Consider the following 25,514-nt stretch of genomic DNA (forward strand, 5'->3'; position numbering starts at 1 on the left):
ATAACGCCGGGATCACCCTGAGCCGAAGGCAGACGCTTAACCGCTGTGCCACCCAGGCGCCCCTCTTTCATCAAATTCTTAATTTTCCAAAGGATTAAGAACTCTCTATAAAAGTCAGGGATCATTATATAAAGGGACTCCTATCCCTGACCGATGGTTTTCTGGTGTCAGTTCGAAGAGCAGTTGATTACTTTGTGAGACACTGGTTTACTGTTTACTGTTTGGTGAGGCAGCCAGTCCCCCTGTTAGACTGTTTTAACTGTTAAATAATTCTCTACATATACCAAGACAATTTTCTACAATGAAAGTTTTTCCACAAAAGAACAGGCTGTCTTGAACATGGATGGTATTTGCCATCCGTGGAAATGTGCTACATGAATGTTCTGGTCGTATGAACTCTCCTGCCTAACTGGCCACCTTTTTTTTCCTACCCCAAAACCCCAAACATCTAATAGCCTTAGAGGCAGATGCAGCCATCATCTTGAGATCGCTGGATGCCTATGTCCTCTGGTGTTGAAGCCTCTGCTCTTAATTCCTCCCCTAGGACAGGGTCATTAAATAGTGGGGTGTTGAGTGTTTCTTCCTCCTTTTTGAAAAATGACTCTAGCATTATCCCACGTGGTTTGTACTTGCTGTATTGAAATCATCATGGAAATCACAACTATCAAATGACTCACCAAGTGAGCGGCCATGCTGCATGATAATGCTTGAATTGAGCGAGCCTGGGAGAGAGTAAGCCGAAGGGGAAAACGGCCTTTGATAGTAACTCATTGGACTCACAGCACCTCCAGAGTTTCCATTCACTGTTATCTGGCTCTGAGAAAAGAGCAAAGACATCCTGTTACAGCACACAGTCCCCTGTAAACATCATTCCTTTAGACGACAATAAGAGACTTCACTCATAAGATCGTTATCAGCTGTCAAATGTTTATTTACTTTGAAAAACTGTTGTCTAGAGGGATGGGGTACATTTTTTCAATGTCCTCTCTATCTTCCTTTATTTCCGAAATCACCGTCTTATATGTCAGAGGGCACAGGAGGTAATTAGGAAGAATAGAAGCAGCTGACCGGTGGCCATGCCACTCTGCCAACAGAGATGCCAAAAGCATCCGTGGGAGTCAGTGTAAAATAAACGTTGAGGGTGAATTTGCTTTTATAGTCATGATGAGTGGTCAGAACATTGTCACACTGCTCTGCTTGAGGGATTTGAAAAGAATCTTCTTGGACAGGAAGAAGGACATTTGTTCTCAGATTTAGGGCTATCCTCTAGTGCATGGATCTTTCTAGGCAAGGTGATAACATAAGGAACACAACTGTTTGGGTTTATATATCATGAAGCAATCTATTCCAGAAGAATCAAGCTTTTCTGATAAACTACTGGCTTCTCCCTATTCCAATCTCATTTAGCACTTTATGGGCCTCTTTTTAGTTTCTTAGTAATTTATTGTTTTGATTGCTTTATATCTGAGTATCTTATATCCCCAGTGATATCTCAAGATACTTGCTGGAAAGTCATATATATGCTACTCTGCTGGGCTAATAACATAGTAGATATTCAATAAATACGTATTCCAATTGAATTGGATCAACTGAGTTCACAGAGGTTGAGCTCACCACTGTTAAGGAGGCCTCTCTCTCCACAACACAGCACCCAGTATGGTGGAGATACATAATGCATGCGAATGAGACAGAACGTCAGTGAGAGCACTTAGTTAAAATACCTTACAGCTGAATACACACAAACACACGTACGCACACAGGTAAGGAACCATCATTTGTGAATTTTTTCTACTTATTTTAAAACAGATTAACCTTCTTAAAATACAGGGCTGAAATGTAGGTAGTCAATTAATTGCGTATTTCCATGATTTTTCACTTTAAAGCAGATGTTTTGAAATGACCAAGAGTTAATCTAATTTCACTGTTTTATAGCCATACCACAGACGTCCTACAGTCAGTCAACATTTCATTGTAATGATGGTGCTTACTGATTATGTACTTCTCTAAGCTGTTCCAGAAACCACTCCCATGTCAGAAGCCACCGTATCTTATAGGTCTGCTCCCTGAAGAGCACTGGACATTCAAACCATGTGAGGCGCTGGCCTACCCAAAACGTTTCAGAGCCCGTCTGTAACTTTGATGAATTATTTGAGAATATTTTTGCCACGTTGCCCAAATCAGTTTGGTTGTTCTTTGTAAATATAATTCTAATCCTATTGTTATAAGGTGTTACAGTGAGTGTTAAAAGCAGGATAATTCTTATTAAAAACCATCATGTTACTTTGTTACTAAACCTAGGAAAATTGCCTTGAATCCTATTTTGATGGTTTCAGTAACATTGATTATGGGTTAAAAAAAAAAATACTCCAAATAGACTTAGGCTTTCATCCTGTTAAACCAATTAGGAGTTTACTAAGGAAATAATACCCTTAGAATTTTTAGAAAAGACTTTATTGTTAGAGTGAAATAATTATAAGGAAAATCATCTCTTGGAGAACCTAGGTGCAATTTCAATTGTCACTCGAAACTAAGTTCAGTTACAGTTAGTTCTGGTTGTGCCCACAGGACTCTCTATACGTGTGCTTCTAAGGCTCCTGAAGAGTCTTGAAAACAGCCAATTGAATCAGTTGGTTCATAAATTGATATACTATCACTGTTCTGTATCTTCGGCTAAAGGTCCTACCATTCTTTAAAGTTATAAAAGTGAAGAACAATTGAAAACACAGGAGAGCATGAGGAGAGGCCCAGCCTGCTGAGCTCCCGGCAGTAGTGACAGGTCGGTGTGCTCTGGAAAGGGAGGTGTTTTTTTTTTTTTTTCATTAGCCCAGTCACTAACTGGAACATTTCACGGCAAAGTTTTATACCCAGCAATCGAATGAATAAGAAACCCCATCTGAAGTATTGTTAAGTATTTAAGAAAGATACTAAAAAGCATCTTTTGTCTTCTATAATTGCAATCTTGAAAAACATGTGGCTTATCATATATTTCTCCATGAGTGAAATTTTCAGGTTTATGACCTTGACACAACATAAAAACTATGTTCCACAACTAAAATTTTGTTTTTAGCAGTGCTTATTTCAAACTGTGTTATGAGATCAATTTTAGAAAAACATTCCTTTTTTTTTTTTTTTGGCCTAAAGTTATGTACTTTTCAAAATGAAGCCATTATCTATCCATTATATGTGATTGAAAATCTGCACTTTAAGACTTAAAAGCATTTTAGTCATTCATGAATCATTTATTGGAGACAGCTTGTCATATAGACATATTTAAAGGATGTCATATGTATAGGAAGTATTTCTATATTGCTCTAAGTGGAAAATAAATTATTGATATATAAAACCATTAATGAATTCACACATTTCTATGCCAGAGAGGCTCAGGAAAAATAATTCCAAGAAATCAGAGGATGAAACTACTGCCGTGTAGACTAAGAGTATCTACAGCATTCACCCCTGTAATGAATCAGAGGTAAAGGAGGTAGCTGTCAGTGAGCGAGAAGCGAGTTAGCATCATGCGGTCCGCAGTTGTGTGTGTGAGAAACAAGGATATACGAACTATTCACACAGGGCACATTCGTATGGATCTCAGAAGCAAACTGTTACCTACCAGGATTCAAGACTGGGTTCAAATTTTGAAAAATTTAAAACTTTCCCTATAACCTAATCATCATAATATTATATGCGTACTTATCTAAATTTCTGAGGTAATTACTTTTTTTGAGATAAAAAATGTTCTCAAGGCAATCACTGTACAACTCATTAGCTAGAACAGCTAGCAGCCGTGAGGAGTCTGAAATGAGTGAGGAGAGTACAGTTGACTTTTTCATCACGAAGTAGGCTTATGAGGATTACTGTAAAGGATTTTCTGGACGGACTGTATGGAGTTGGTTTAGAAGTAATTTACACCTATGTGCATAAAAATGCTTGGCAGGAAAACGAGATGGTGGACAAGAAATCAATCAGTCCTTGTGTTGGCCCATGGAGATCTGTTTAAAAAGTGATGGGGGCAAAGACAGGAAGAACGATTGCATGCCTGGCAGCACTGGTGGTTATGGGGATGCCACCTGTCACGGCAGACCTCTGACCCATGACTGGGGAAGGTTCCAGAATGGGCAGCCACCTGAGCTCATCTGGGATGGCAGGGGAGGACTCCCCAGAGGGGCAGGACAAGTCGGTAGAGAGAGCCTGAGGTATGGCTGTGGGTCAGGAGGTCAGGAGCAAGGAGAAGGGGTTTATACAAAGCAGTGTGAGAGGGTCAGGGCTCTGTGCAGTTGTGAAGCCCCCAATTAGCAGGTGGTGATGGCGTCAGTGACCGAGTTGGAGCCGCTGTTGGGTAAAGTGGTTCAGTGAAAAAGCACCACAGAAGTAAGGCGTGAAGAAGAGGCTTCTGGTGCGGTTTGTCTGTGTGTCTGTGAAGCATTTACCTCCAGCACACTGGCAGCTAAGTTCTGGTTTCCAGGCTGAGTTTGAGAGAAGAATAAAACAGATACACATTATCCAGTTAATAAAAACTTCTCTTTTTGCAGTGTGGCTGAGAAGGCTTTATTCAGCCTTATCGTCAGCTGTATTTGCAAAGCCTTTAAGGAACACATTCAAGGGATTAGGTGTCAGCACACAGCACAGAACAAGCACGGAAACATGAAGAAATGAAGCCGGTAAGTGTTTTTGGAAGTAAGACCAGTTTTCACACGGCACTCCGTGGCAAGTTTGGCAGGAGCTTTGGGAGTGCTGGCATAATGGAATTTTTCCCTCAGAAGTTTTGTGTTTGGTACCTGTGACAACAAAAATATCAGGTTGTCTATTGGGTGGAGAATTCGTTTCCCTTCAACAGAAAAATCTTATAGCAGATTTCTCCTTACTGCCCCCCCACCCTGGAAATTGTCCCCCAGATGTAAAACAGGTCGCCTCATTTTTTTCCTGCCTTACAGATCTAAAGAATGATGAACTAAAAGTGATTCAGTGGAAAGGGAATTTTGTTTCCTTTCCACTCAGTGAATCTCTTTTTTGATTTCACTGTAAGATACTAAGAGAATTGAACTTTAAAATACCGAGCGGTACAAACAGAGGTACCTGTGTGTGAACATGAAGTGGACACAAAAGCAGCCCCTGATGACGGTTAGAAGGTACCCCAGTTGGTTAGAGCTGCTGTTGGTTTTATGTCTAGGTAAAGGAGAAAGAAACTGGAGAAACAAAAGGTTTAATACCTCCAAGGCTGTGTGACCTAAGAGGCTAAACATGGTGGAGGGGTTGTCTGTGAAAGGAAGAGAGTGGATGGGCCATGACAGGTTTTGTAACTATCCCTTCTTACCAGTGTGATGTCTTTTCACACAGTCAAAAATGACGATAAGCATCAGCCTCATCATGAGTAAAGGAAACTCTGAAACAAAATTTTTTTTTTCTCGACTCTTCCCTACTCCCCCTCCCCCGTCAAAGGAGAGGTTTTCTTGAGTGTTTGATGTGGTGCCAGTTGTAAGACAGACAGCCAGAAGTATTCTAGGGCATTAATACAGGGAGGGGGGAAGAATTAAAGACAACTGCATAAACTTAGAAATCTTGCCTAGTAAAGGTTTAAATGGTACTATTTGGGGTTCTTGGCCAGCTATGATTTCAATAACAGTTGATGTCATAGAGGCTATTGATCTCATAAAAAATCATAATTATTTTTCTCAGACTTTTAATTGAATACTTAAAAAATCAAATATATTTATTTCTCTTTGTCATAGCTACCTTAAAAAATCTGATGAAACTATTGATTCTTCTCAGGAAAAATACACAAATTCATACATACATAAAATTCTGCATAAGCTTAAGGGGTTTGTGGATACTGGAAAGCATGTTCTTAATCTAACAGGTTTAAGAAATTCCAACCCTGGGGCGTCTGGGTGGCACAGCGGTTAAGCGTCTGCCTTCAGCTCAGGGTGTGATCCCAGCGTTCTGGGATCGAGCCCCACATCAGGCTCCTCCGCTAGGAGCCTGCTTCTTCCTCTCCCACTCTCCCTGCTTGTGTTCCTTCTCTCGCTGGCTGTCTCTATCTCTGTCAAATAAATAAATAAAATCTTTAAAAAAAAAAAAAAAGAAATTCCAACCCTGTGTAAAAAGACAGATTTCCTTTTTCTATTTTTATTTAATAAGATTATTGTTGTTGTTTAAACACACTCATTAAAAGTGATACTCTTTTACTGTATACAGTTTTAAAATCTCTAGAATTAACTAACAGAAATCTTCAAGTTAGCCAGAACTTAAAATATTCTAGTAGGAATGAATCCATTTTAATAGTAAATTTTTTTAATAAAATAAAACTGTATTATTATGAAGTAAGACAATAATTTTAAGAAACTACAATAACTATAATTTAATATGTTAGAATCTTGCTAGAGGTCCAAATGCAATTAAGTATAAAGCTATCTTGGGTGAGGATAGCGTCCATGGAATTTCTCATAACAATGCAGTTTCACTAAAGAGTTTTCCATGAGTCTCTTTAGTTTTGCTTATGCTAGGTGAAAAAATTTAAGTAATATAAATCATGCCAATGGATTTGACTTATATGCTCAAAGGAGTTTTTTCCCCTTCAAAATTAGAAGGCAAATCTAATGACTGTAACCCTCACTGGATTGGCTTCCCTGTATGTATCCTTTTAGATTTGCTACATGTCAAACACTAAAGCCTGTTCTCTCTAACACCACCATTGTCATGGGTAATACGATCAGTTTGGTTGTATAGCACTGTGTGTAGGAATGGTCTTTATCCATTCATTGGTTCTTCCAAGAGAGTGCAGAACGATTTCACTTTTTGAACTTCTCTCACTGTCTCCTGATATGTTCACAATTTTGAGTCTTAATATATGTGTGCGTAACAGATGAAATAACACTTGGTGAGTCATATCACACTTAAATTGCTATAGACAAGACTAAAAAAATCAACTCTATAGACTAGCTACACAAAAGCTTTGAAATATCTGCCATAAAGATGTAAACGATGTCTTAGACTAGTTTTTCACCCTGATCTCATTAATGAAATTCTTTCTCAGATATAGTAGGAGAGAAAACCATATTATACATGTTTTGGTAAGAGTAGGAGCGAGAGCCTGAAAAGGGGAGAGGAAGTATGTTGTTAATCTGGATTACTTAGAGTAGGNATTAATGAAATTCTTTCTCAGATATAGTAGGAGAGAAAACCATATTATACATGTTTCTCTGAGGAAAATATGGTAAGAGTAGGAGCGAGAGCCTGAAAAGGGGAGAGGAAGTATGTTGTTAATCTGGATTACTTAGAGTAGGAAAAATTAACTGAAAGAAAAAGCAATTTTTTTTCCTACTGAATTTAGTGGCAGATGGACCAATGACTGCAGAAAATCATCTTAGTTGTTTTGGGTCTCCATCTTTCAAGACATGTAAGGTTAAGGTGTTTGACTACAAGCCAAGGTTCACCAATTTTCATTGGTATATGTTCGTTTTTACTTTCTTCAGTTGTTGAGCTGTAAGGGAGGGAGGAGCTAGTAACACCGGTTTGTTGCTGCCTGGTTTCTACAAAAGAAAGGGACAGCACTTAAACCCCAAGACACTTAATATTCGAAGAGTGAGCATTTGGTTATTCAGATTAGCATTGAACATCATGGTCAAAATGAATTCAACCCAGAATGCTAAGGGGCAGCTGTTGATGAAAGAGATCACTAACTCTAGGTTGGGCTCCTCGAGGGATTAAGGAACAAGGAGACTCAGGAAGGCTGAGTGTCAGCAGTGGATAAGGTGTATTGGTGTGCAGGCCTGGCCAACTCAAGTGCCTACCCTGGGCTAGGAATGTGCCCAGAATGTGCAGATAGGGCCAGGGATTAGATAAGAAGAAATGGTAGGACCATAGTGGGATGGAGAAGGCATGTTCCTCCTTAAGGCAGCCAAATTAAAAATAAAATGAACTCAGTAGCAAGCAAACACAACATATCTATAATTTCAAGTCCTCTGTGGTACTCAGATGGAGAATGTGATTTTGAATCACGGGAAGGTGTCATATTTTAAGAACAGTGCCAGAAGATGGGGTTCAAGAGTCAAGTTATATCAGAAAACAGAGGCAGCGGAAACTACTGGTTGACCTGTGGATCTGGAGTCAGACAGACTGGGGCAGGTCCTGTTACCTCCTGGGCCTCAGCTTCCTCATGTGTAAAATGTGGACTTTAATAAAACCGTCTCCTAAAGGTTATGAAAATCAGGTGTGGAAATGTAAGGACTTAGTCCAGTGTCTGGTGTGTTGTCATAGCTCTCAATAAATGAGTCATTAAAAAAAAATTGAAATGCTTCGAAGGTACAGGAATGCTTTGCACAAAGCACAGAGTAGAGAGAACAAAACTATGAAAACTTTCACATAGAAAAGGGAGAGAATTTCATCTCTTTTGATCCATGGGAAGAATATGCAGAAGTTAAGGCAGATTATGACTCAATATTAAAAATACTTCCTCATAATTAGACCCCAGAATGGCTTGAGCCCTATAGAGCTGCCTCTTAAAGTGACTGAGCTCTTGATGCCTAAGTGTATTCAAGAAGACGCTCACATTCATTGGTTTGGAGGTGCTGTGGAGGAGATCCTTGGTGATTTCTAAATTCATATCGGGCTCCAAAATAGGCCCTACTGTTCAATCACTCAGATGTTCACATGACCTACGTTAGTCAGATGAAGAAATGGCCTGAGGCCTGATCAACTAATAGCATAACAGACCAATGAAGGAGTTGGGGGACATTGGTTGGCCGGCCTGATGGATACATGAGTGATCTGGGCTGGTATTGATGGGGTTGGTCTAGAAAGCCTACTCTATATTCTACACCTTTCCTATCATTCCACGCTGCTGACGTTTGTTCATGATTCTGCCTTCCTTAACTCATCCATCTTGATCCCATGGAGCAAAGGAGGTGACTTTTCTTCTTCTTCTACATGACAATGAGACAATCCTCTGAGTCCCCAACATATGTGTGGCAGCAGCTGTGAAAGTAGGGCTTTGGCATATGATTGGTTACATAATTTCATAATAGAAGGGTCGAGTTTATCTTCCTGAATCAAAGGGCACAGCATTCACAAATGCCAGGGAAAACGTGTAGGGTGTAGCTTCTGCTGTCTTTTCAAAGCTTCTGGTTTAGACCTTCACTTATCTGACATTGAAGAACAGTGCGACATTTTTAGCAACAGGATATCTGTTCCCACAGTAACAGAAGGGGAACACACCTCATTTTGTGTTCTCTCTATTCATAACTTCGTAAGAAGAAAACTTAAGCATATGAAGCTTATAAAGCAGTATGTTATCAAATACGGAGAGAATCAAAATGTCTAAAAGTAGGTTGCTGTTTTCCTCTTAAACCAATGGTCAGACTTTAATAATAACAACAACAAGAAAAGTAAATGAAACTTGCAGGACACTGAAGTTTCCTTTTCACTTTTCAGTGTAGAGAAGTTTTGTTTATAATAGAGCCTATGTCGGGTTGATTCATGGAGTGTAGCATATAGCCCTCAGCATTTAATGAGAGCTCTTGCCAGAATGTGGAATGTAAGTATTTAAAATGAAAAGGTCACCATTGTGAAAGGCCCTTACATGGAAAATGAGACTTAAAAGTGACATATATCAGAATAGGCAAGATGTGGAAACACCTTGGATCGGTAGATGAATGGATAAAGAAAATGTGGTATACACACACAGTAGAATGCTATTCTGTCTTAAGAAAGAAAGAAATCTTGTCATGTGGATGAACCTTGAGGACATTATGCTCAGTGCAATAAGCCAGTCATGGAAGGACAAATATTGCATGATCCCACTTAACATGAGGTATCTACAATAGTCAAACTCAGAGAAGCCGACAGTAGAATGCTGGTTGCCAGGGACAGGGGTGGGTGTGGGAGGATGGGCTGCTGTTCGACAGGTATAAAGGTTCAGTTATGCCAGATGAATACGTTCTGGAGATCTGCCCTACAACATTGTGGCTGTAGTTAATGATACAGTGTTGTACGCTTCAAAATTTTTTAAAAGTGTAGATAGATCTCATGTTAAATATTCTTACTACCAAAGGAAAAAAAAAAGGTCAAAACTGCAACAATGTTAGGCCCCCTTTTGAAAAAGTGCTATAAAAGACAGCATATTGTCATCTTGGAACAAACTGCAGGTCAGGTGAAATAAACTTTAATCCACTCATTAAAAAATGTATCATTGAAAACAATATATTTCCTTTTCCCAAACAGATGCAGAGTTTGGAAAAGGGATATTAATTTTTTAAAACATTTTATTTATTTATTTATTTATTTGAGAGAGAACGAGCAGGGGCAGGAGGTAGAGGGAATGAGAGAACCCTGAGGAGACTCTGAGCTGAGCTCATCTGGGGCTCAATCTCAGGAATCTGACATCGTGACCTGAGCTGAAATCGAGAGTAGGATGCTTAACCCACTGAGCCACTCAGGCGCCCCCAAAAGGGTATTATTTAAAAACAAAACAAAACAACTACTACAAATTGAGGGATTACTGTGCAGCAGGCCCCACACCAGACTGCTTGTACACAGTATCTTATTCAAGCCTCACCGCAGTGCTATGAGATGAATGCCATTATTATCCCCATTTTACAGATGAAGGACTGAGACTCAGGGATGGGGAATAACTGGATGAAAGGGTTTACAATAATCACACCTTGAAAGGATGTCTTTCCAATTATTCTTCTCCTGGTCTCTCCTAAGCCCATTCTGAGAAAGTCTCTGGCCCCACTACAAAGTCAAGGGTAAGCCAGAGGGTCATGGTACACCTGCCCTATCAACAGTATTTGTGCAGTTAACCATCCCTTCTCCATACACTTTCCTAGCGGGGCTTTTAGGATACCATATGGTCCTGGATTACTCCTCCCTTAGCGGACACTCCTTTTAGTCTCCTTTGTTGGTTCCTCGTCTCATTACGGCGATGCTCTTGGGCTCAGTCCTCCGGCTTTCTGTTTTCTCTGTACTCATGCCCTGCTGATCTCATTCAGTCTCTTGGCTACAAAACCATGTATAGGCTGATGGCTTATATCTCCAACCGAGACCCTTCACCTGAATGCCAGACTTCTATATCAGACAGACTTTATACTCGACCTCTCCATGTGGATATCTAATAGACACCTCAAACTTATCATGTCCCAAATGGAACCTCTGATCTTTCTTCAAACCTGCTCTACCCACAGTTATCCTGTCTCTATGGACAAAGGATGGCAAATTCCATCCTTCTTAGTTGTAAAAGCTCAACACCTTGGAGTCAATCTTCTCTTTCTCTCATGTCCCACATGGAGTCAGTCTGTCAGGAAGTCCTTTTCTCTCCATTTTCAAAATACATCCAGAATCCAATTTCTCGTCACCTTCATTGCTTCCACCCTGCTTCGAGCCACCATCATCTGTCACTTAAATGGTTGCAAGAGCCGCCTAACTGCCTTGCCTACTCTCCTTCTTACCGTCCTATATAAGTTGTTCTCAACTGAGTGGCCAGAATGATTCAATTAGATGATGAGTCAAAGAACATTGTGGGAGCTCAAAATCTCCCAAGGACTCCCATTTTTATTGAGAATAGAAGTTGAAATCCTGCAATAGCTTGCAGGGATTGCTGTCATCTGGCCTCTGTGACCTCTGACTTCACATCTGCTTACCCTATGCCTCAATTTCTCCCTCTTCTTTCCACTGGCTTCCCTGCTGTTCCTCGAGCAGCCCCAGCATACTTCAGCTTTAAAGCCTTTAATACTAGATGCTCTCTCTCTAGCAGGAACAGGTTTCACCCTCCAAAGCTATTCTGTCTTCTCAGTGCGGAGTCTTTGGCTATCCTAAGTAACATGGACTCTGCTCCCCAGATCCCTGCTTAGCATTGCTTAGTTATTTATATAATCTCCTTCTGAGGTAGGCAATTTACTTATGTAAGTTTTTATTAATATTTGCCCCTCCCTGGCAAGATTTTAATTATCAATGGTTTCAAATACAGCTCTGTGACTAGATCAGACTTGACACATAGTAGATGCCCAATAAATAATTGTTGAATGAAATAAAGTGAGAGGATCTAAAATCTTAATTTGTGGATCACGCTGATTCTCTGGGGATTATGTAATGAAATCAGCTATCTCTGGGCAGCATGGATAGTGACAAAACACACGGAAAAAGAAACTTATCAAACTTAGGTTTTCAAGCATAATAAAACCATCGAGAAGAACCAAACTATGCTGGATGAGTAACCTGAGTTATTAATGTGGTGGTGTTTGCTCTGACTTTCCTACCCCTGCTTCCTGGAGGCAGGCGTCCTGGAACAAACTAAGTTTGCTCTCTGACACTGGCAGAGCCCTGTCTGTAGTGTTTTGATTTTGCTCCCTACCTCATGGGATTGTGGAAGTTATCAATAAATACAAATAAGTTGTAACAGTGCCAGCGTATGATAAATTCTTAGTGTTTATTAGTTGCTATTATAATTATTGTTGTCATATTTCATAGGGGCTTCAAAAGATGTGACCTTAATTCAAAGAAATTTCTCTAATTAATTAATTTTGCATCTCACATTTAGCTGATGAAGGAGATATTTTAGTAGACGTGTGAAAACATCCACTTGTCTTTTTTAATCATCTAAGCTTAAGGTTTCTGCTTTACAGGTGGGGAAAGGGATGGAGTTGAACTGAAATCGATTTATCCCTAAAGCTTATGCTCTTAACACTATGCCATTTTGCAGAAACCACGAAGAGGAATATATTTCTCTTCTAAATGATGAATAAATGTCAGCAGAACAATTCCATGAAAGAATTTTACATATAGGGAAATAAAAACTTACTTCCTGTCTGGGTATTAAAGATTGATGAATATGCTTTCTGAAATAAATTTTTAAAGGTGGAAATTGATGAAGGTTCAGTGAAAATGAATACTGAGCTACAAAGAAATAAATGCTGGTTGAATTAAAATACATGTTTCCTGCCAAAGTGAATTATAACTGCTAATTATTTTAAGAGAATTTATATATGTAAATAAAGTAAATCTAGGTACTCGGAGGTCTGGCATAAAAAATATTTCTGTAAAACTTAAAAGTACTTTGAACACTGAAGTGGTTTGCAGAGTCTTAAGTGATAACCAATCCATCAATGACTTCTAATAAATACTTAGAAGGAAGAAATTTTGGAACATGATTTCTGGATAAAAGATCTGTGTGGGGGCGCCTGGGTGGCACAGCGGTTAAGCGTCTGCCTTCAGCTCAGGGCATGATCCTGACGTTGTGCGATTGAGCCCCACATCAGGCTCCTCCGCTATGAGCCTGCTTCTTCCTCTCCCACTCCCCTTGCTTGTGTTCCCTCTCTCGCTGGCTGTCTCTATCTCTGTCGAATAAATAAATAAAAAAAAAAGATCTGTGTGTATACATATATACAAACATACATATATATGTATACATATATACACATTGATATATATTACTATTTTTTTAATTAAAAGATATCTAGAAGTTTATTGATGAATTTAGTGGGGTTTTAAGTAGGAAGATGAGGAAGACGGTTTCTTTCTCCTTTCCCTTCCTGCTTGAAACTACAAAGCATTAGGTTATATAAGAAGCCCAAACCAAGAGGGTTAGGGTCTCTACTGAACAGCTGTAAGAAGAGATTGGAAAGTGTAATGTACCACCCGGCAGTCTGAGGACTGAGAGGCCGCAGGAACTGCAGATTTTTGTCTCTCTTGCAGAAGAGGTATCTTTGTAGTCTCTGGAGAAAGCTCAGGTAGCTGTTTGTGGCTTTCAGGATCATGTCCTGAAACAGGATTTATCTGAATGGAAAGAGATGCTGTGTGTATCTCAGGCACTGGGTTAGGGGGTGGTGAGCAAGGCCTTTTGAGAAATGACGGGACTTCCGCAGGTTGGGAAAACTGTGGAGTATTAAAGTGGACCCTACTTCCTAGGTCCTGGTTATGGATTAGTTTCAACGTAGAAATTCTTCGAGTCTGAGAATCTTGCATGTAGTCCTCTTGTAGAAATGGGGTGCTGCTCTCAGCATTTGGTAGGGGACCTGTGCTGGCTGCTGCTGGTAGTGGGTTAGTGATTTTTTGTGTATACGACACAGTTGTGTTAGATTCTTCTGAATATACAATTGTCTGGTTCGAGTCATCATTAGAATACATAGTTCCCTCAAGAGGTTTTTTGTTAGTAAAGTACTTTGTACAGGAGGGAGTTTGTGTGTTAGTTACTAACTGGTCTAAAATGTCACCCTTTGTGTGATTGGTTATCAAAGAGCTACAAAAGCTCTCTTTTCTGGGTGGTGGAAAGGGTGCCTGGATTGCCAAAAACATCCGGAGAGAGAAATAACGTTGAAGGAAAACAGAGAGAAAGTCAGAGTTAGTCATTATAGAAACCAATGTCAACCTTACCCTTGAAGAAAGTAAAGCAATGTCATACATTCTTATTATTCCACACACTTTGTTGGCTAGATTAAATGATCATTTAGAATGCATTTGAATTTATTATCCATAGCTGCTCTCTGGGAGAAAATAGTTTTTATAGAGAATACATTATGAAGTTTGTCTCCATCTATATTCTTGAAAATTATGTTAAAAATGAATATGGGTTTTCTTGGCATATTTTTAGACTTCCAGGTATAGGTCCTGTATATTTAGTCACATTGTTTCGATAACACGTTTCATGTTTGGGGCACAATTTTACTAGCATCTCCAACACAGAGTTCTTTTAGTTAATATAATAAACAGTTGCATAGCTCATGTTTATGGAATAAATAACATATTGCAGACCTCATAACTTTGAAATCCAAAGCATCAGCTGACAGCATTTTAAGAACTAGAAAATACTATAAACCTTATGTTGGAAATGATCTACCTTTACGACCCGAATTAAAAATAAAAACCCACAAAGCCTGTTTTGAACTTAAAACTTGTCTTCTATGTTTTAAATATATGGTTGCCAAGGAATACAAATACAAAAGCAAAACATATTGAAGATAAAACATTATCTAAATATGCATTATCTAAATTAGCGAAGAGGCTCTAAAGTGGTAGTCTAATAACATGCTTTAAAATAACACAGTAGACAAGAGTGTGCTGGATTACCTGAGTTGGTGATTTTTTTTCTTGTAAGTTTGGTCGAACGCTTCTAAACCCTTTTGCTGCAAGAGAGGAATATGTAGCATCTCCATTCAGTGTCTCTTGATTTCGATCATTGTAAGATCTCCAAGCTTTTATTAAGGGAAAACAAATTGGATACAAAAATATCTACATTCATTTTTTTACATTTTTTTGGGTAAAATTTATTTTTATTTCCAAAATTGAAGATTTCTTTTTATATTAAATTTAGTTTAATAGACATAACTGGATATGCAATTGAAATTTACTACGAGGTCAACAGTGTGACTACGGATGTGTTAAGAAAACCTCAGAACAAACGTAATGATTTTTCAGGGTAGCTTTTCTGTACCTGAGTCTGGTGACTGAGAATCACGCCCTAAAAAAAAAAAGAAATGTTGAAATTAATACTAGGGAAAAAGAAATGAACGATCCAGTAAATATCACTTGGCAAAAAAACCACATCCACTTTTTTTTTTTTTGCAAACATTATTTCATTTCTAAAACGCTAAGTAAATCAAATCTACTAAACGGGAGGTTTGTGCATTTATTTTTATTTCAGTGAGAGTATCATTCATTAAACATAATATGTAATTAACACGTATAACAAACACTGATTTTTTTTCCTTCAATGATATTGCAACCATGTAATTCTATCTTATTATTGCCCAAGCTGGATATATATATCAGTTTTAAAATATCAAATTAAAGGATGTGGTTTGTAAGCAGTGACTGTTTCTCCAAGCATTAAACCGACACCAGATACTTAGCTTTTAGTGCTCCAGTGTTACTAACCATACTCAACCCCTGTGTTAGACAGTGATCGATTTCTTATAGTTTGCATTTCTTTTTTATGCTTTAAGAAAGTGTACTTGTTTCTACCACACTATGTGATATTTTCAATTCGTTCTCTACTCTAGACTTTGAATTTTCTCCTTATTGCTAAAATGGTCATTTTGTATTCAAATACGAAAGAGCTGTTACAATATATTCCATTGTCTTGCAGTAAGCTGTGGAAAATGAGTTTCAGTATTAATAAATTGCTTTTGACAATGCAGTTGGAAAGTGGCTCAATGACACATTGACTGTCAGTTTTATTCAAATTATACATTCAAGAATCTTCTGCACACTTGAAGTAATCGATTTGTATTGCTTGGTTCTTTTATACCACATGGTCAACTTCATGTAGAATCGTAAAGCCTGAACTTTAGAAAGGACCTTGGGGGTCATCCAGCCTGATCTTCTATCCAATCCTGGACTCTTCCCCCAGGGTCCCCGAGACCATTATTAAACTGCTGTATTTCAATGCCTAATAGAACATGAATGTTACATGTAAAAGGAACTCTTCATTTTCTTTCTAATGTTTATGGGATATTTTGAAATCTAAGCACCTGAATTTGGAGTGATAAAAATGAGTTGAGAAATGAGAGTTTGACTTTTAGATAAAATATTTGATATTCTTTCCAAATCAAAGGAAGAAGAAGAAATATGAATTAGCACAGAGTACATTGCCATGTGTCCAGCTCAGGTGAGTTAGAGAAGACTAACAAATCTGCATCCTTTATGATAATGGCTAATTTAGTACGGAATTTATCTCCAGTGAACCTAAAATTGGGGTAATAAAATGGGTACCGCAAAGTAAAAAATAACTTTCAAGATTATATGTGGAATGCTTACTAGACTCTAATTTTAGGACTTAATGGAAGCAGAAGTGATTGAAATTCTCAATCACTTAAACAATGATGAGGACTCTATAAAGAAAACAGGGTAGCAATACGGAATAATCGTTAGAATTCTGCCGTGGGGGCACTTGGGAAGAGAGATGTCGTGACCACCTGCGTGTCACATACTGTTTGTGGACAAAAAACATGTTTTGGAACTTGAGGGAATGGCAGTGAAAAGGGAAGCAGCATGAGTAATTACTATTTATATTATAATTATTTGCTTAGGAATAGGGAGTTTATTTCACTCTTAGTTTGATAAAAGTGAGCTCGTAAAGAATGGTGTGTGGGTAAATGCTGGGGATGGAGGTGGTGTAGACTTAGTGTAGAGGAGGAAGGGATATTGATTGAGCAGATTTGAAGGACAATTGAAATAAACTCCCTTTAATTGATAGTTTGTAGAGGGGCAGTTCTGTTTCTTCGTGCTGGTGACCACATTGGAGACTATGAAACCTACAGTGGGATAAACATTAAGTTCGAGACTCAGAGGACAGTCACTCTGGGCTCTACCAGAGACTTCTCTCTCCACCTGTACTGGGCCCAGGGATTTCCAAATGAAACTGTTCCTCTGCTAAAGAAATATGAGCTATTAATAATGGTTAGCTTTTAAAATTACATTCAAATTAAAAGAATAATAAGGATGAACTCTACTGAGCCCTGCTTAACATTGTAGACACAGTGTGTAGAATTATGAGCAAGGAGAAGGGAGAAAAATGGTCATGGATTAAAACTTCAGGATGAACCCATATTTTAATGAGTCTTATGCTAATGATTAAAATCTGCATTTAAGTAGGTGGTCTCTTCAGGATACTCAAATGCACAACATTTGTTTTTTTAACATAAACCAGTTATAGATATTTTATGCACCCAGTCCTGTTTTGCTATTTTATTACAATTCTTCGGGGGCATTGAAAGATAAATACCATCCCACATGATTACTATTCACCATAGACTTGCTTTTATTTAATTTCTGCCAAGAAAGCTTAGGAAGTGGGGGCAAGTGTGGTTTGGAGCAGGTAACACAAAGCATCCTGGAACCACGTCAAGTAAAGAGAATATTGGTTAAAAAAAAAGGTCTAGCATGTAAGTGACGAGAAAGTCATGGCAAAACTGGTTTGCCCAGGATCTTGTTCACTTGTGAAAATTCTAGGGATCAGAGCCTTTAATGTCTGGCAGTCTTTAGTTGATGGTCATTGCTTCTCTGAATATTTAAGAATGAATAAGTGGGACAGATTTATCATTCCCTGGCTATTTTGCATGTGAATATAAATAGGGTCTGTGAGAATTAAGAACTATAAGCGTTCTTCACTGATACAATGAACGTTCCCCATGTCCAGGCAAGGTGGTAGACACGTCTCACAGAAGTTGGCAAGGCATTCCTGGCTCAGTCTGGGGATTGGGCTGGATGCCCTCAAAGGTCCTTTCCGATTTTATGATTCCAACATTACGATTTTTATGTAGCTGTGTTTGTGGTACCTGTTACATTATAATCTTTACTCTGAGTTTTTTGTTAAATTCCTCTTAACTGGTATGCTATATTAGACATTATAAATTATGCTTCTCTTGAAAATTATGTTGACTTTAATTCTTTTAGCTCCTTTCTTTAGAGAGCTCAAATGCTTTGCAAGAATTAATTTAACATATTAATTCAAGTCAAGTAATTGAATGCCTACTGTGTTTCTAAGTACTGTGATAAGCCTTTTTATTTTTTTTCTTCATTTACTCTTATTTAATTATGACTAATCCTTGTGAGTTTGGGAAATGAATAAGCTCTCAGAGAGGTAGGAAAATGACAAATCGATTCTTTTCTTTTTTTTTTTTTTTTAAAGGAAACTTGAGATACAAGATGACATTTCCCAAGGACATGTGTAAAACACATGGGTGGTGTTGGCCGGACCCAGTCACCATAGCATACTACCATATCAGTGTTATCTTAGACTGCCAAGTGTTTTGGTAAAATAAAATGATCAACATAGTCGTTGCTGTGGTTCTAGCTTAGGTTGAAAACATCAGGGTGTGCTATGAATTGTCAATTGGGACTTTACTTCTAAAGGGTTGACAAAGACACACTGATTTAAGGGACAAATAATTGATGAGAAGCAGCTCTTACTGACTGTGTGACCTGAGAGGGGACGGAGGGAAGCTTAGAATCCTTTGTGGAGGTGGTCTTTTACTGAAAGGCTGTTTTATTTTTATAATATCTAATGTAGCAAATATTTACTAATCTCCCTTTGATTCACAAAAAGACACTGTGTCAAATAGGTTCTTGTAAAGGCTACCATATAATATAAGAGTCATAAAGAGGCTGATTTCTTTTTTCAAAATGTAATTAAATCTTCCTTGAAAAGGGGATCATATCTTATGTGTCTAATTAATACAAAGGAGATCCACTTTTCATGTAACAAAAGTTCAAGAGACTTCATTCTCTAGAAATCTTACTCCTAGTGATATAAAAGTTTAAATGGTCCAGAGCCATGACATTCTTTTACTACTAAAGATTATTTCATATTCCTAAAGTATTAAATCTTTTCTGTTATTTTGATTCTGAAGCATTAAAATTTTTCCACTAAGTTGAATGATATGAAATTGATATTCTAGCTTTGACTCTTTGGAATGGCAATCTCTATTTCAATCTACTGTTATTTCTGTCATGGTTACTTTGGTAAAATCATAACAATTTGGCATTGTTGAAATAGTGCCACGTTCCCTAGACAGTCCACTCAGATGGTCCACATCTGAGTAGCCTGGGGACAGAATTTTACTTGGTTGAAATATTAATGATGTTTGTGGTTCGACATTCCAATTACCTGGCCCTGGAATTCTATTTATTTATTTAATCAATTTATTTGTTTGTTTGTTTTCTTTTTCCCTTCATTCCCATTTCCCTCAGGTATCCAATATAAACACATTTGAGTTTTTCTAACATTTTTCCGTGCTCATACACACACGAACAAACGTACAAATACATATATAGAGATTTTTCTTAACCAAAATGATATCATACTATATACATTGCAATGCAATTTGCGTTTTTAAAAAGGCACCATATTATGGAACCACCTGGACTGGCATTTAAACTTGAACATTGAAATCCATTTGTGAACTGGGGGTGTGGTGGGTAAGGGTGGGAATTCTACACAGGAAAGCGTGTTTTTTTCCTCAAATGGTTGCCTAGTTTAGGATCAAAGTGGCTTTAACCAAGGACATCTTCAGTATTAATTAACTACTAAATTTATGTGTGTAAAAGACAGTGCTAGGCACAGTGTGAATTAAAATTATATAAACACTCTCCATCTCTCTCCAACTTCTCCCAAACCCACAAATATTGTAAATAAAAAAACAAGGAAACCCCAACTAACCAACCCACAATCAAACCAACTAACCAACCAGTCAACCAACCAACTAGTCATGAGAAGGCATGGACCTATTTCAGGGCCTCCAGCTGCGGGGGTTGCTGGGTTCACTTTGATCCTTCACAGCAGTAACCCCTCTGGGTGCAGATTGTACCCACAGGTGTAGGTCATAAAGAGACGCACCTCCGTGGATGGAAATATCACACTCCCGATTACTTTCCACAGATGTGTACATATATATGTGTGTGGTTATGTGCTAATCTTAACTGGACCAAGACGTTTAAAAAGTTTTATTAGAAGGGTCTGCTGATTGGATTAAAGGAGTTTTAAGGTCTTTTTCAAAACTAGTATTTTATCACACTGTTTGTGACCTTTGGCAAAGAAGTGAATTAATATCAATTCACTCTCCTGCAAATCCCTTTTCCTGCCCTGCTGTATCCCCACCCCAACAATTTTTAGATAAAGAAAAAAAAAACACAACTAAAGCACCTGTGAGTTATCTTAACTATTATAGTAATTTAGTTCATGAGAACAAAAACTTCCACTCGCAGTTGTTCCTCAACATATTTTTGGCAGGTGACTGTTGTTTTTAATTAGCTCTTTAATTTTTTTTTTAATAGGATATCAGTTTCCTTTGGTTTTTTATTTTTAGAACAAAAACAGTCCGAAGGGCTAGGAGCTATTTTTGAGACAAGAAAAATAAGAACTCGTAGGGCGTTAGAAAGGTATTTACAGCTACTTTCATCATCCAGACAAGATAACTCTGGAAAGAGAGAAAGGTCAGATAAAGCCATTGGATTGTGACATTCTGTGAGTTAGCGATATTATACCTGCAGCCAATAGGTTTGGAGAACTTTGCACTCTCTTCACAGATGTTAATGTAACAGACATGGCGGCACGTTTGCGAGCACACCCACCGCTATCTGAAAGCAAAAAAATGACATAGCAGAGGCCAGAGCAAAGGAGAAAGCACAGGCAGTGTCATGCATTTTAAGTGGAATGTGCCAGACATCCGTGAAGAAGATGAGCAGTCAGGATTAGTAACCATGGGATACATCTGAAAATTTCACACCCGCCCCAAACTAAAACAACCAGAACAGAACAAAAAAACAGGGGTCTGTCCTAGAAATAGATCCCAATGCTTTAATAAAAAATCTTATACTTAAGATTTTATGGGTTTTCTTTAATGAAAACACAACTATAGAACTTAATGTTGTTCATACCATTTAAATTCAATTAATATTAAATATATAAGCAGTGTGAGTAGCTTTTAGGGTTAGGGACAACCCATCTTGACTCAGTATTGAGATCTATGGTATAACATATTTTGTATCCATCATCTAGATTTTACTGTATTTTAATCACTTCTTGAAGTAAAAGTTACTAACTGATACAGGCATGGTATATTTGATACATAGGATTCATAAAGGAACATATATTATTATAGAAATTCTCTGTCTTCTCATAGTTATTATTGTTATGGAAGTAATTAGCTTACTTGGAATCAAAGACAATATCGATATATACAGTATTGAAATGACCAATGTTTAAAAATTATATTGTTTTTGTACTTTTGAACAATGTGTATATGAGGATTTATATACTTAACACTTTATGCAAATCGCAATGTGAAATAAAAGAAGTGAACGTGCATCAGCTATTTTAATGTGATATGAGAAGTTTAGACTTCTAAAATTAGAAGGTTCGTGTCTATTTATGAACAGATTCCAATTTCATTCCCACATTCCTTTGTATATGGAATGTGCAATAAATAGTTTTGCTCATTCCCCTGGAATAAAAACAAGTGAAATTGAATTCTTTTTCAAAGTTAGAACAAGAAAAACAAATAATATAACCACCAATATGATAACATAATCATTATATATTGCCACATGTTTTCTCATTTCCCCCCTTCTTCTTTATTTCTTAAAAGTATCCACTTTGTTTATTGGAAGTGAGGGAATTTAAGAGTGCTTGGAGCTACGATTTGAATGAATTATTGGTCAAATCACAAGCAGTAAGGTCAGTAGAAGTTAAAATTGGTAGAATGATTCTCATGTCAAAATGTAATTTCTTAAATACATGTTTAAAATAACAATTTCCTAATGCAGACAATAACTAATACAGAAAAACGATTTGAAGCAACAGACGTGAAATCAAATCAAAGATCATACATAGAAAGACATAAATGGTAGAAACATACAATACTAAAGATAACTTTAAGAGAGGCACCAATAGGATTTGAACAAACTGCAAAAAAAAATACCCCCAAAAAACATAGCTACAAGGGAGGAGCGTTTGAGATAAAGTGGAGGTGATGTCAGTGGTAGCAGCTATCAACGGTCTGAAAGGACTGTGTAGTCAAGGCTGTTGAAAGTGGAAACTGACCTTAAGAAATTTTATTTTCTGGTTCTTTTAACTCTGAACATCTGAAAACCAGCAGGAATGAGAAAGAGAAAATTCACAATGAAGAGATTTCAGAGTCACGGGTTAAACTCATGATTCCAAAATTGCACTGAGGTACCCTGGGCCATCAGGAGATTGACAAGAGTTTGGGAGGATCCTTTATGTCTTTGAGGAGAACACGGTGCTACCTATCAGACATTGCATGAACCACTAGCCTGAGCTAGTTCCCATTTTCAACGCGATAGATTGTGCTGTCTTCCTTTACATGATACTACATCTTTGAAAACCTAGGTTTTGGTGATCACTGTGGCAAAGAGCAAAGTACCCTCTGAAAATAATTTTGCACCAGAAGAGAGTGGTGATGTATGCTCAAATTCCACAGTCCGAGAAGTTTTGGTGTGTCCAACAGGCACATACAACCCGTTAGTAAGTAACTGTGGTTATAAAGAATAAAATAAAATGATTGTTTTTTTATTGAAGTGTATTATTTTTTTCGAATTGCTTCTCAGTTGGTAGAACATGAGTACTTATTAAGTTGTCTGCACTTACTACTTAATAAATAGAACAGTTAGGTATTTCTTTTGGCTTGAGAGTATGGCTAAAAATTACTAAGATATCTTGGCACTGGAAAACAAGAAAGGATAGGAACCTCTGTGTTAAACAATTTCTGTGTTCTAAGCAGTTCTAAGACCTACATAAAATGAATGGGGATCAGTTTTTATTAACAGTTTAATACAGAGCTCCCCTTGAAAAGTTGAGATGTTTGTGAAATTGCTAGAAGAGAAGAATCTATTCTATTCTGTTTCTCCTTTCTTAGGTGTTGGTACTCTCTGCTATTCTTTGAAGATATTTTTTTAAGATCTCAAAATGGGGATACTGTCTTGCACACTTGAGGTCATCCTAAAGAATCCTGATGCTATTCTCAGCTTCACACTCATTCACGGCCTGCAAAGTGGACACTTTTGCATCCAGCTGTAGGAGCTGTTTCCAGCTGCTGGGAAACACTCCTGGGTAGATCACACACTATGCGTTATTTGATGCCTTCTCTCCTTCCTTTCTTTAATAGCTAAGTTTTCCTTAGAAAATAAAAGCTCACAAGTCCTAAGAAAGGAAATACAGCATGTTTTGTATATTTCTATACATTGCTTAGATACTTTTGTATGAAAAATGAATCCCATTTCTTTGGCTCTTTTATAATGTATTTGACTAAAAATGAAAAAGCTAACTTAGAAGACTATTTTTTCAAAAACTGTATGACTGACGCATGGACATTGAAATAGTAACATACTTCTTTAGTGACCTNCCTCCTAGGAGTTGTTTCCAGCTGCTGGGAAACACTCCTGGGCAAATCACACACTATGTGTTATTTGATGCCTTCTCTCCTTCCTTTCTTTAATAGCTAAGTTTTCCTTAGAAAATAAAAGCTCACAAGTCCTAAGAAAGGAAATACAGCATGTTTTGTATATTTCTATACATTGCTTAGATACTTTTGTATGAAAAATGAATCCCATTTCTTTGGCTCTTTTATAATGTATTTGACTAAAAATGAAAAAGCTAACTTAGAAGACTATTTTTTCAAAAACTGTATGACTGACGCATGGACATTGAAATAGTAACATACTTCTTTAGTGACCGCTAGGTAGACAATGAGACCAGTTTTATGTACAGATGTTTAGGAGCTCGTCTCCAGTTCATTTTGTCGATATAGCAGCAATGCTTTCTTCAACGTCCTACAGCAGTATATATGTATCGTTTTTAATTTTTTTAAAGTGGTATGTTTTTATAGCAACATTGGAGTATTACTTTGGAATTTTAAACAAAAGTTTCCAGTCACTTTAAATCAACTTTGTATGCATATGTTTGAATATCATATTTTATATGCATATACTGGTGTAAATTCACTCAGATAAGCAAAATAACTATGGAAATTAGCATTCCATAGAGAGCTGAGCTCACTCCTTTTTTTTTTTAATGGTTTTATTTATTTATTTGACAGAGATAGAGACAGCTAGCGAGAGAGGGAACACAAGCAGGGGGAGTGGGAGAGGAAGAAGCAGGCTCCCAGCAGAGAAACCTGATGTGGGGCTCGATCCCAGAACTCCGGGATCACGCCCTGAGCCGAAGGCAGACACTTAACCACTGTGCCACCCAGGCGCCCCATGAGCTCACTCCTTTTAAATGAGAGCATGCTTTTGAGAATTACATTCATGCTGTTGGAGCAGTAACTTGTCTCATGTACCCCAGAGACCTAAGCAAATGTCCAAATTTCTCTTTGCCTACTTTGCTATTAGGGCTTATATTCTATGACAACGAAGATTAATTACTGAATGGACTGTAATGAATATGGCATATTTAGTATAATCACATATTATAGCTGTGTTGTTAACAGCGTTGTAATATGAAGGCAAATCAGCACTCCCCAAAATGAAGGGCACTGGGGGGTTAGCTTCAACGTAAACCTGTGGGAAGATGCCCGAGAACACCCAGTGACTATAACTTCCTCTTGTGGACATTCTACTGGAGTGACTTTGCACCATGACTTCTCCTGGTCAGCTGTGTTCTCTCTATTCTTTTTGCCTTCTTCAACCCCTTTGCTAATAGTATTTCTGCTTTCATTTCCCCTGTCTACCTGCCACATTTCTAATTGTCCAAGTGCCGTTACTTGGTCCATTTCTGGGGTTATCATTTCTCTTGATTTCTAAGCCTTCCTTATATATTTTATTATGTCCGATATCCTCATCTTGCCCATTGCTCTCCACATTTATAACTGCATCTTCGGGGGCCAGCTGACCCATGGTTCTCTGAGGTCAACCACCACAGGTTTCTGCTGGGGGAAGCCATAGAATCATGGACAAAGACAAGTGTCCATGTCTCTACACTTGATCTAGGGATTAGATATTGGTTCTCACCAATGATTGTGAATCTTTCCTTGGGGCATTTTGCTAACAAGAGTCAGCAAAAAGGCAAG

The 25,514-nt window shown here is 37.8% G+C and overlaps 1 protein-coding gene across 19 annotated transcripts in view; it reads right to left on the reverse strand.

Annotated features, from left to right (window-relative positions):
• SORBS2 (sorbin and SH3 domain containing 2) overlaps positions 1-25,514 on the reverse strand; it is a 337,321-nt gene that overhangs the window by 72,187 nt on the left and 239,620 nt on the right. For 12 of the 19 annotated variants that reach the window (XM_034647578.1, XM_034647577.1, XM_034647579.1 and 9 more), the window contains exons 3-6: positions 20,971-21,063; positions 15,419-15,445; positions 15,055-15,179; positions 678-816 (exon numbers count right to left, since the gene is read on the reverse strand). In XM_034647578.1, the coding sequence (XP_034503469.1) occupies positions 678-816; positions 15,055-15,179; positions 15,419-15,445; positions 20,971-21,031 (352 nt within the window). In that variant the 5' untranslated portion in view covers positions 21,032-21,063. Of the gene's footprint in view, positions 1-677; positions 817-13,623; positions 14,388-15,054; positions 15,180-15,418; positions 15,446-20,970; positions 21,064-25,514 lie in introns of those variants that run through there. The other 7 variants (XM_034647573.1, XM_034647571.1, XM_034647572.1 and 4 more) reach the window with 5 other exon arrangements.

Source organism: Ailuropoda melanoleuca, chromosome 18, assembly GCF_002007445.2.
Source record: "Ailuropoda melanoleuca isolate Jingjing chromosome 18, ASM200744v2, whole genome shotgun sequence".
Classification (NCBI taxonomy): domain Eukaryota; kingdom Metazoa; phylum Chordata; class Mammalia; order Carnivora; family Ursidae; genus Ailuropoda; species Ailuropoda melanoleuca.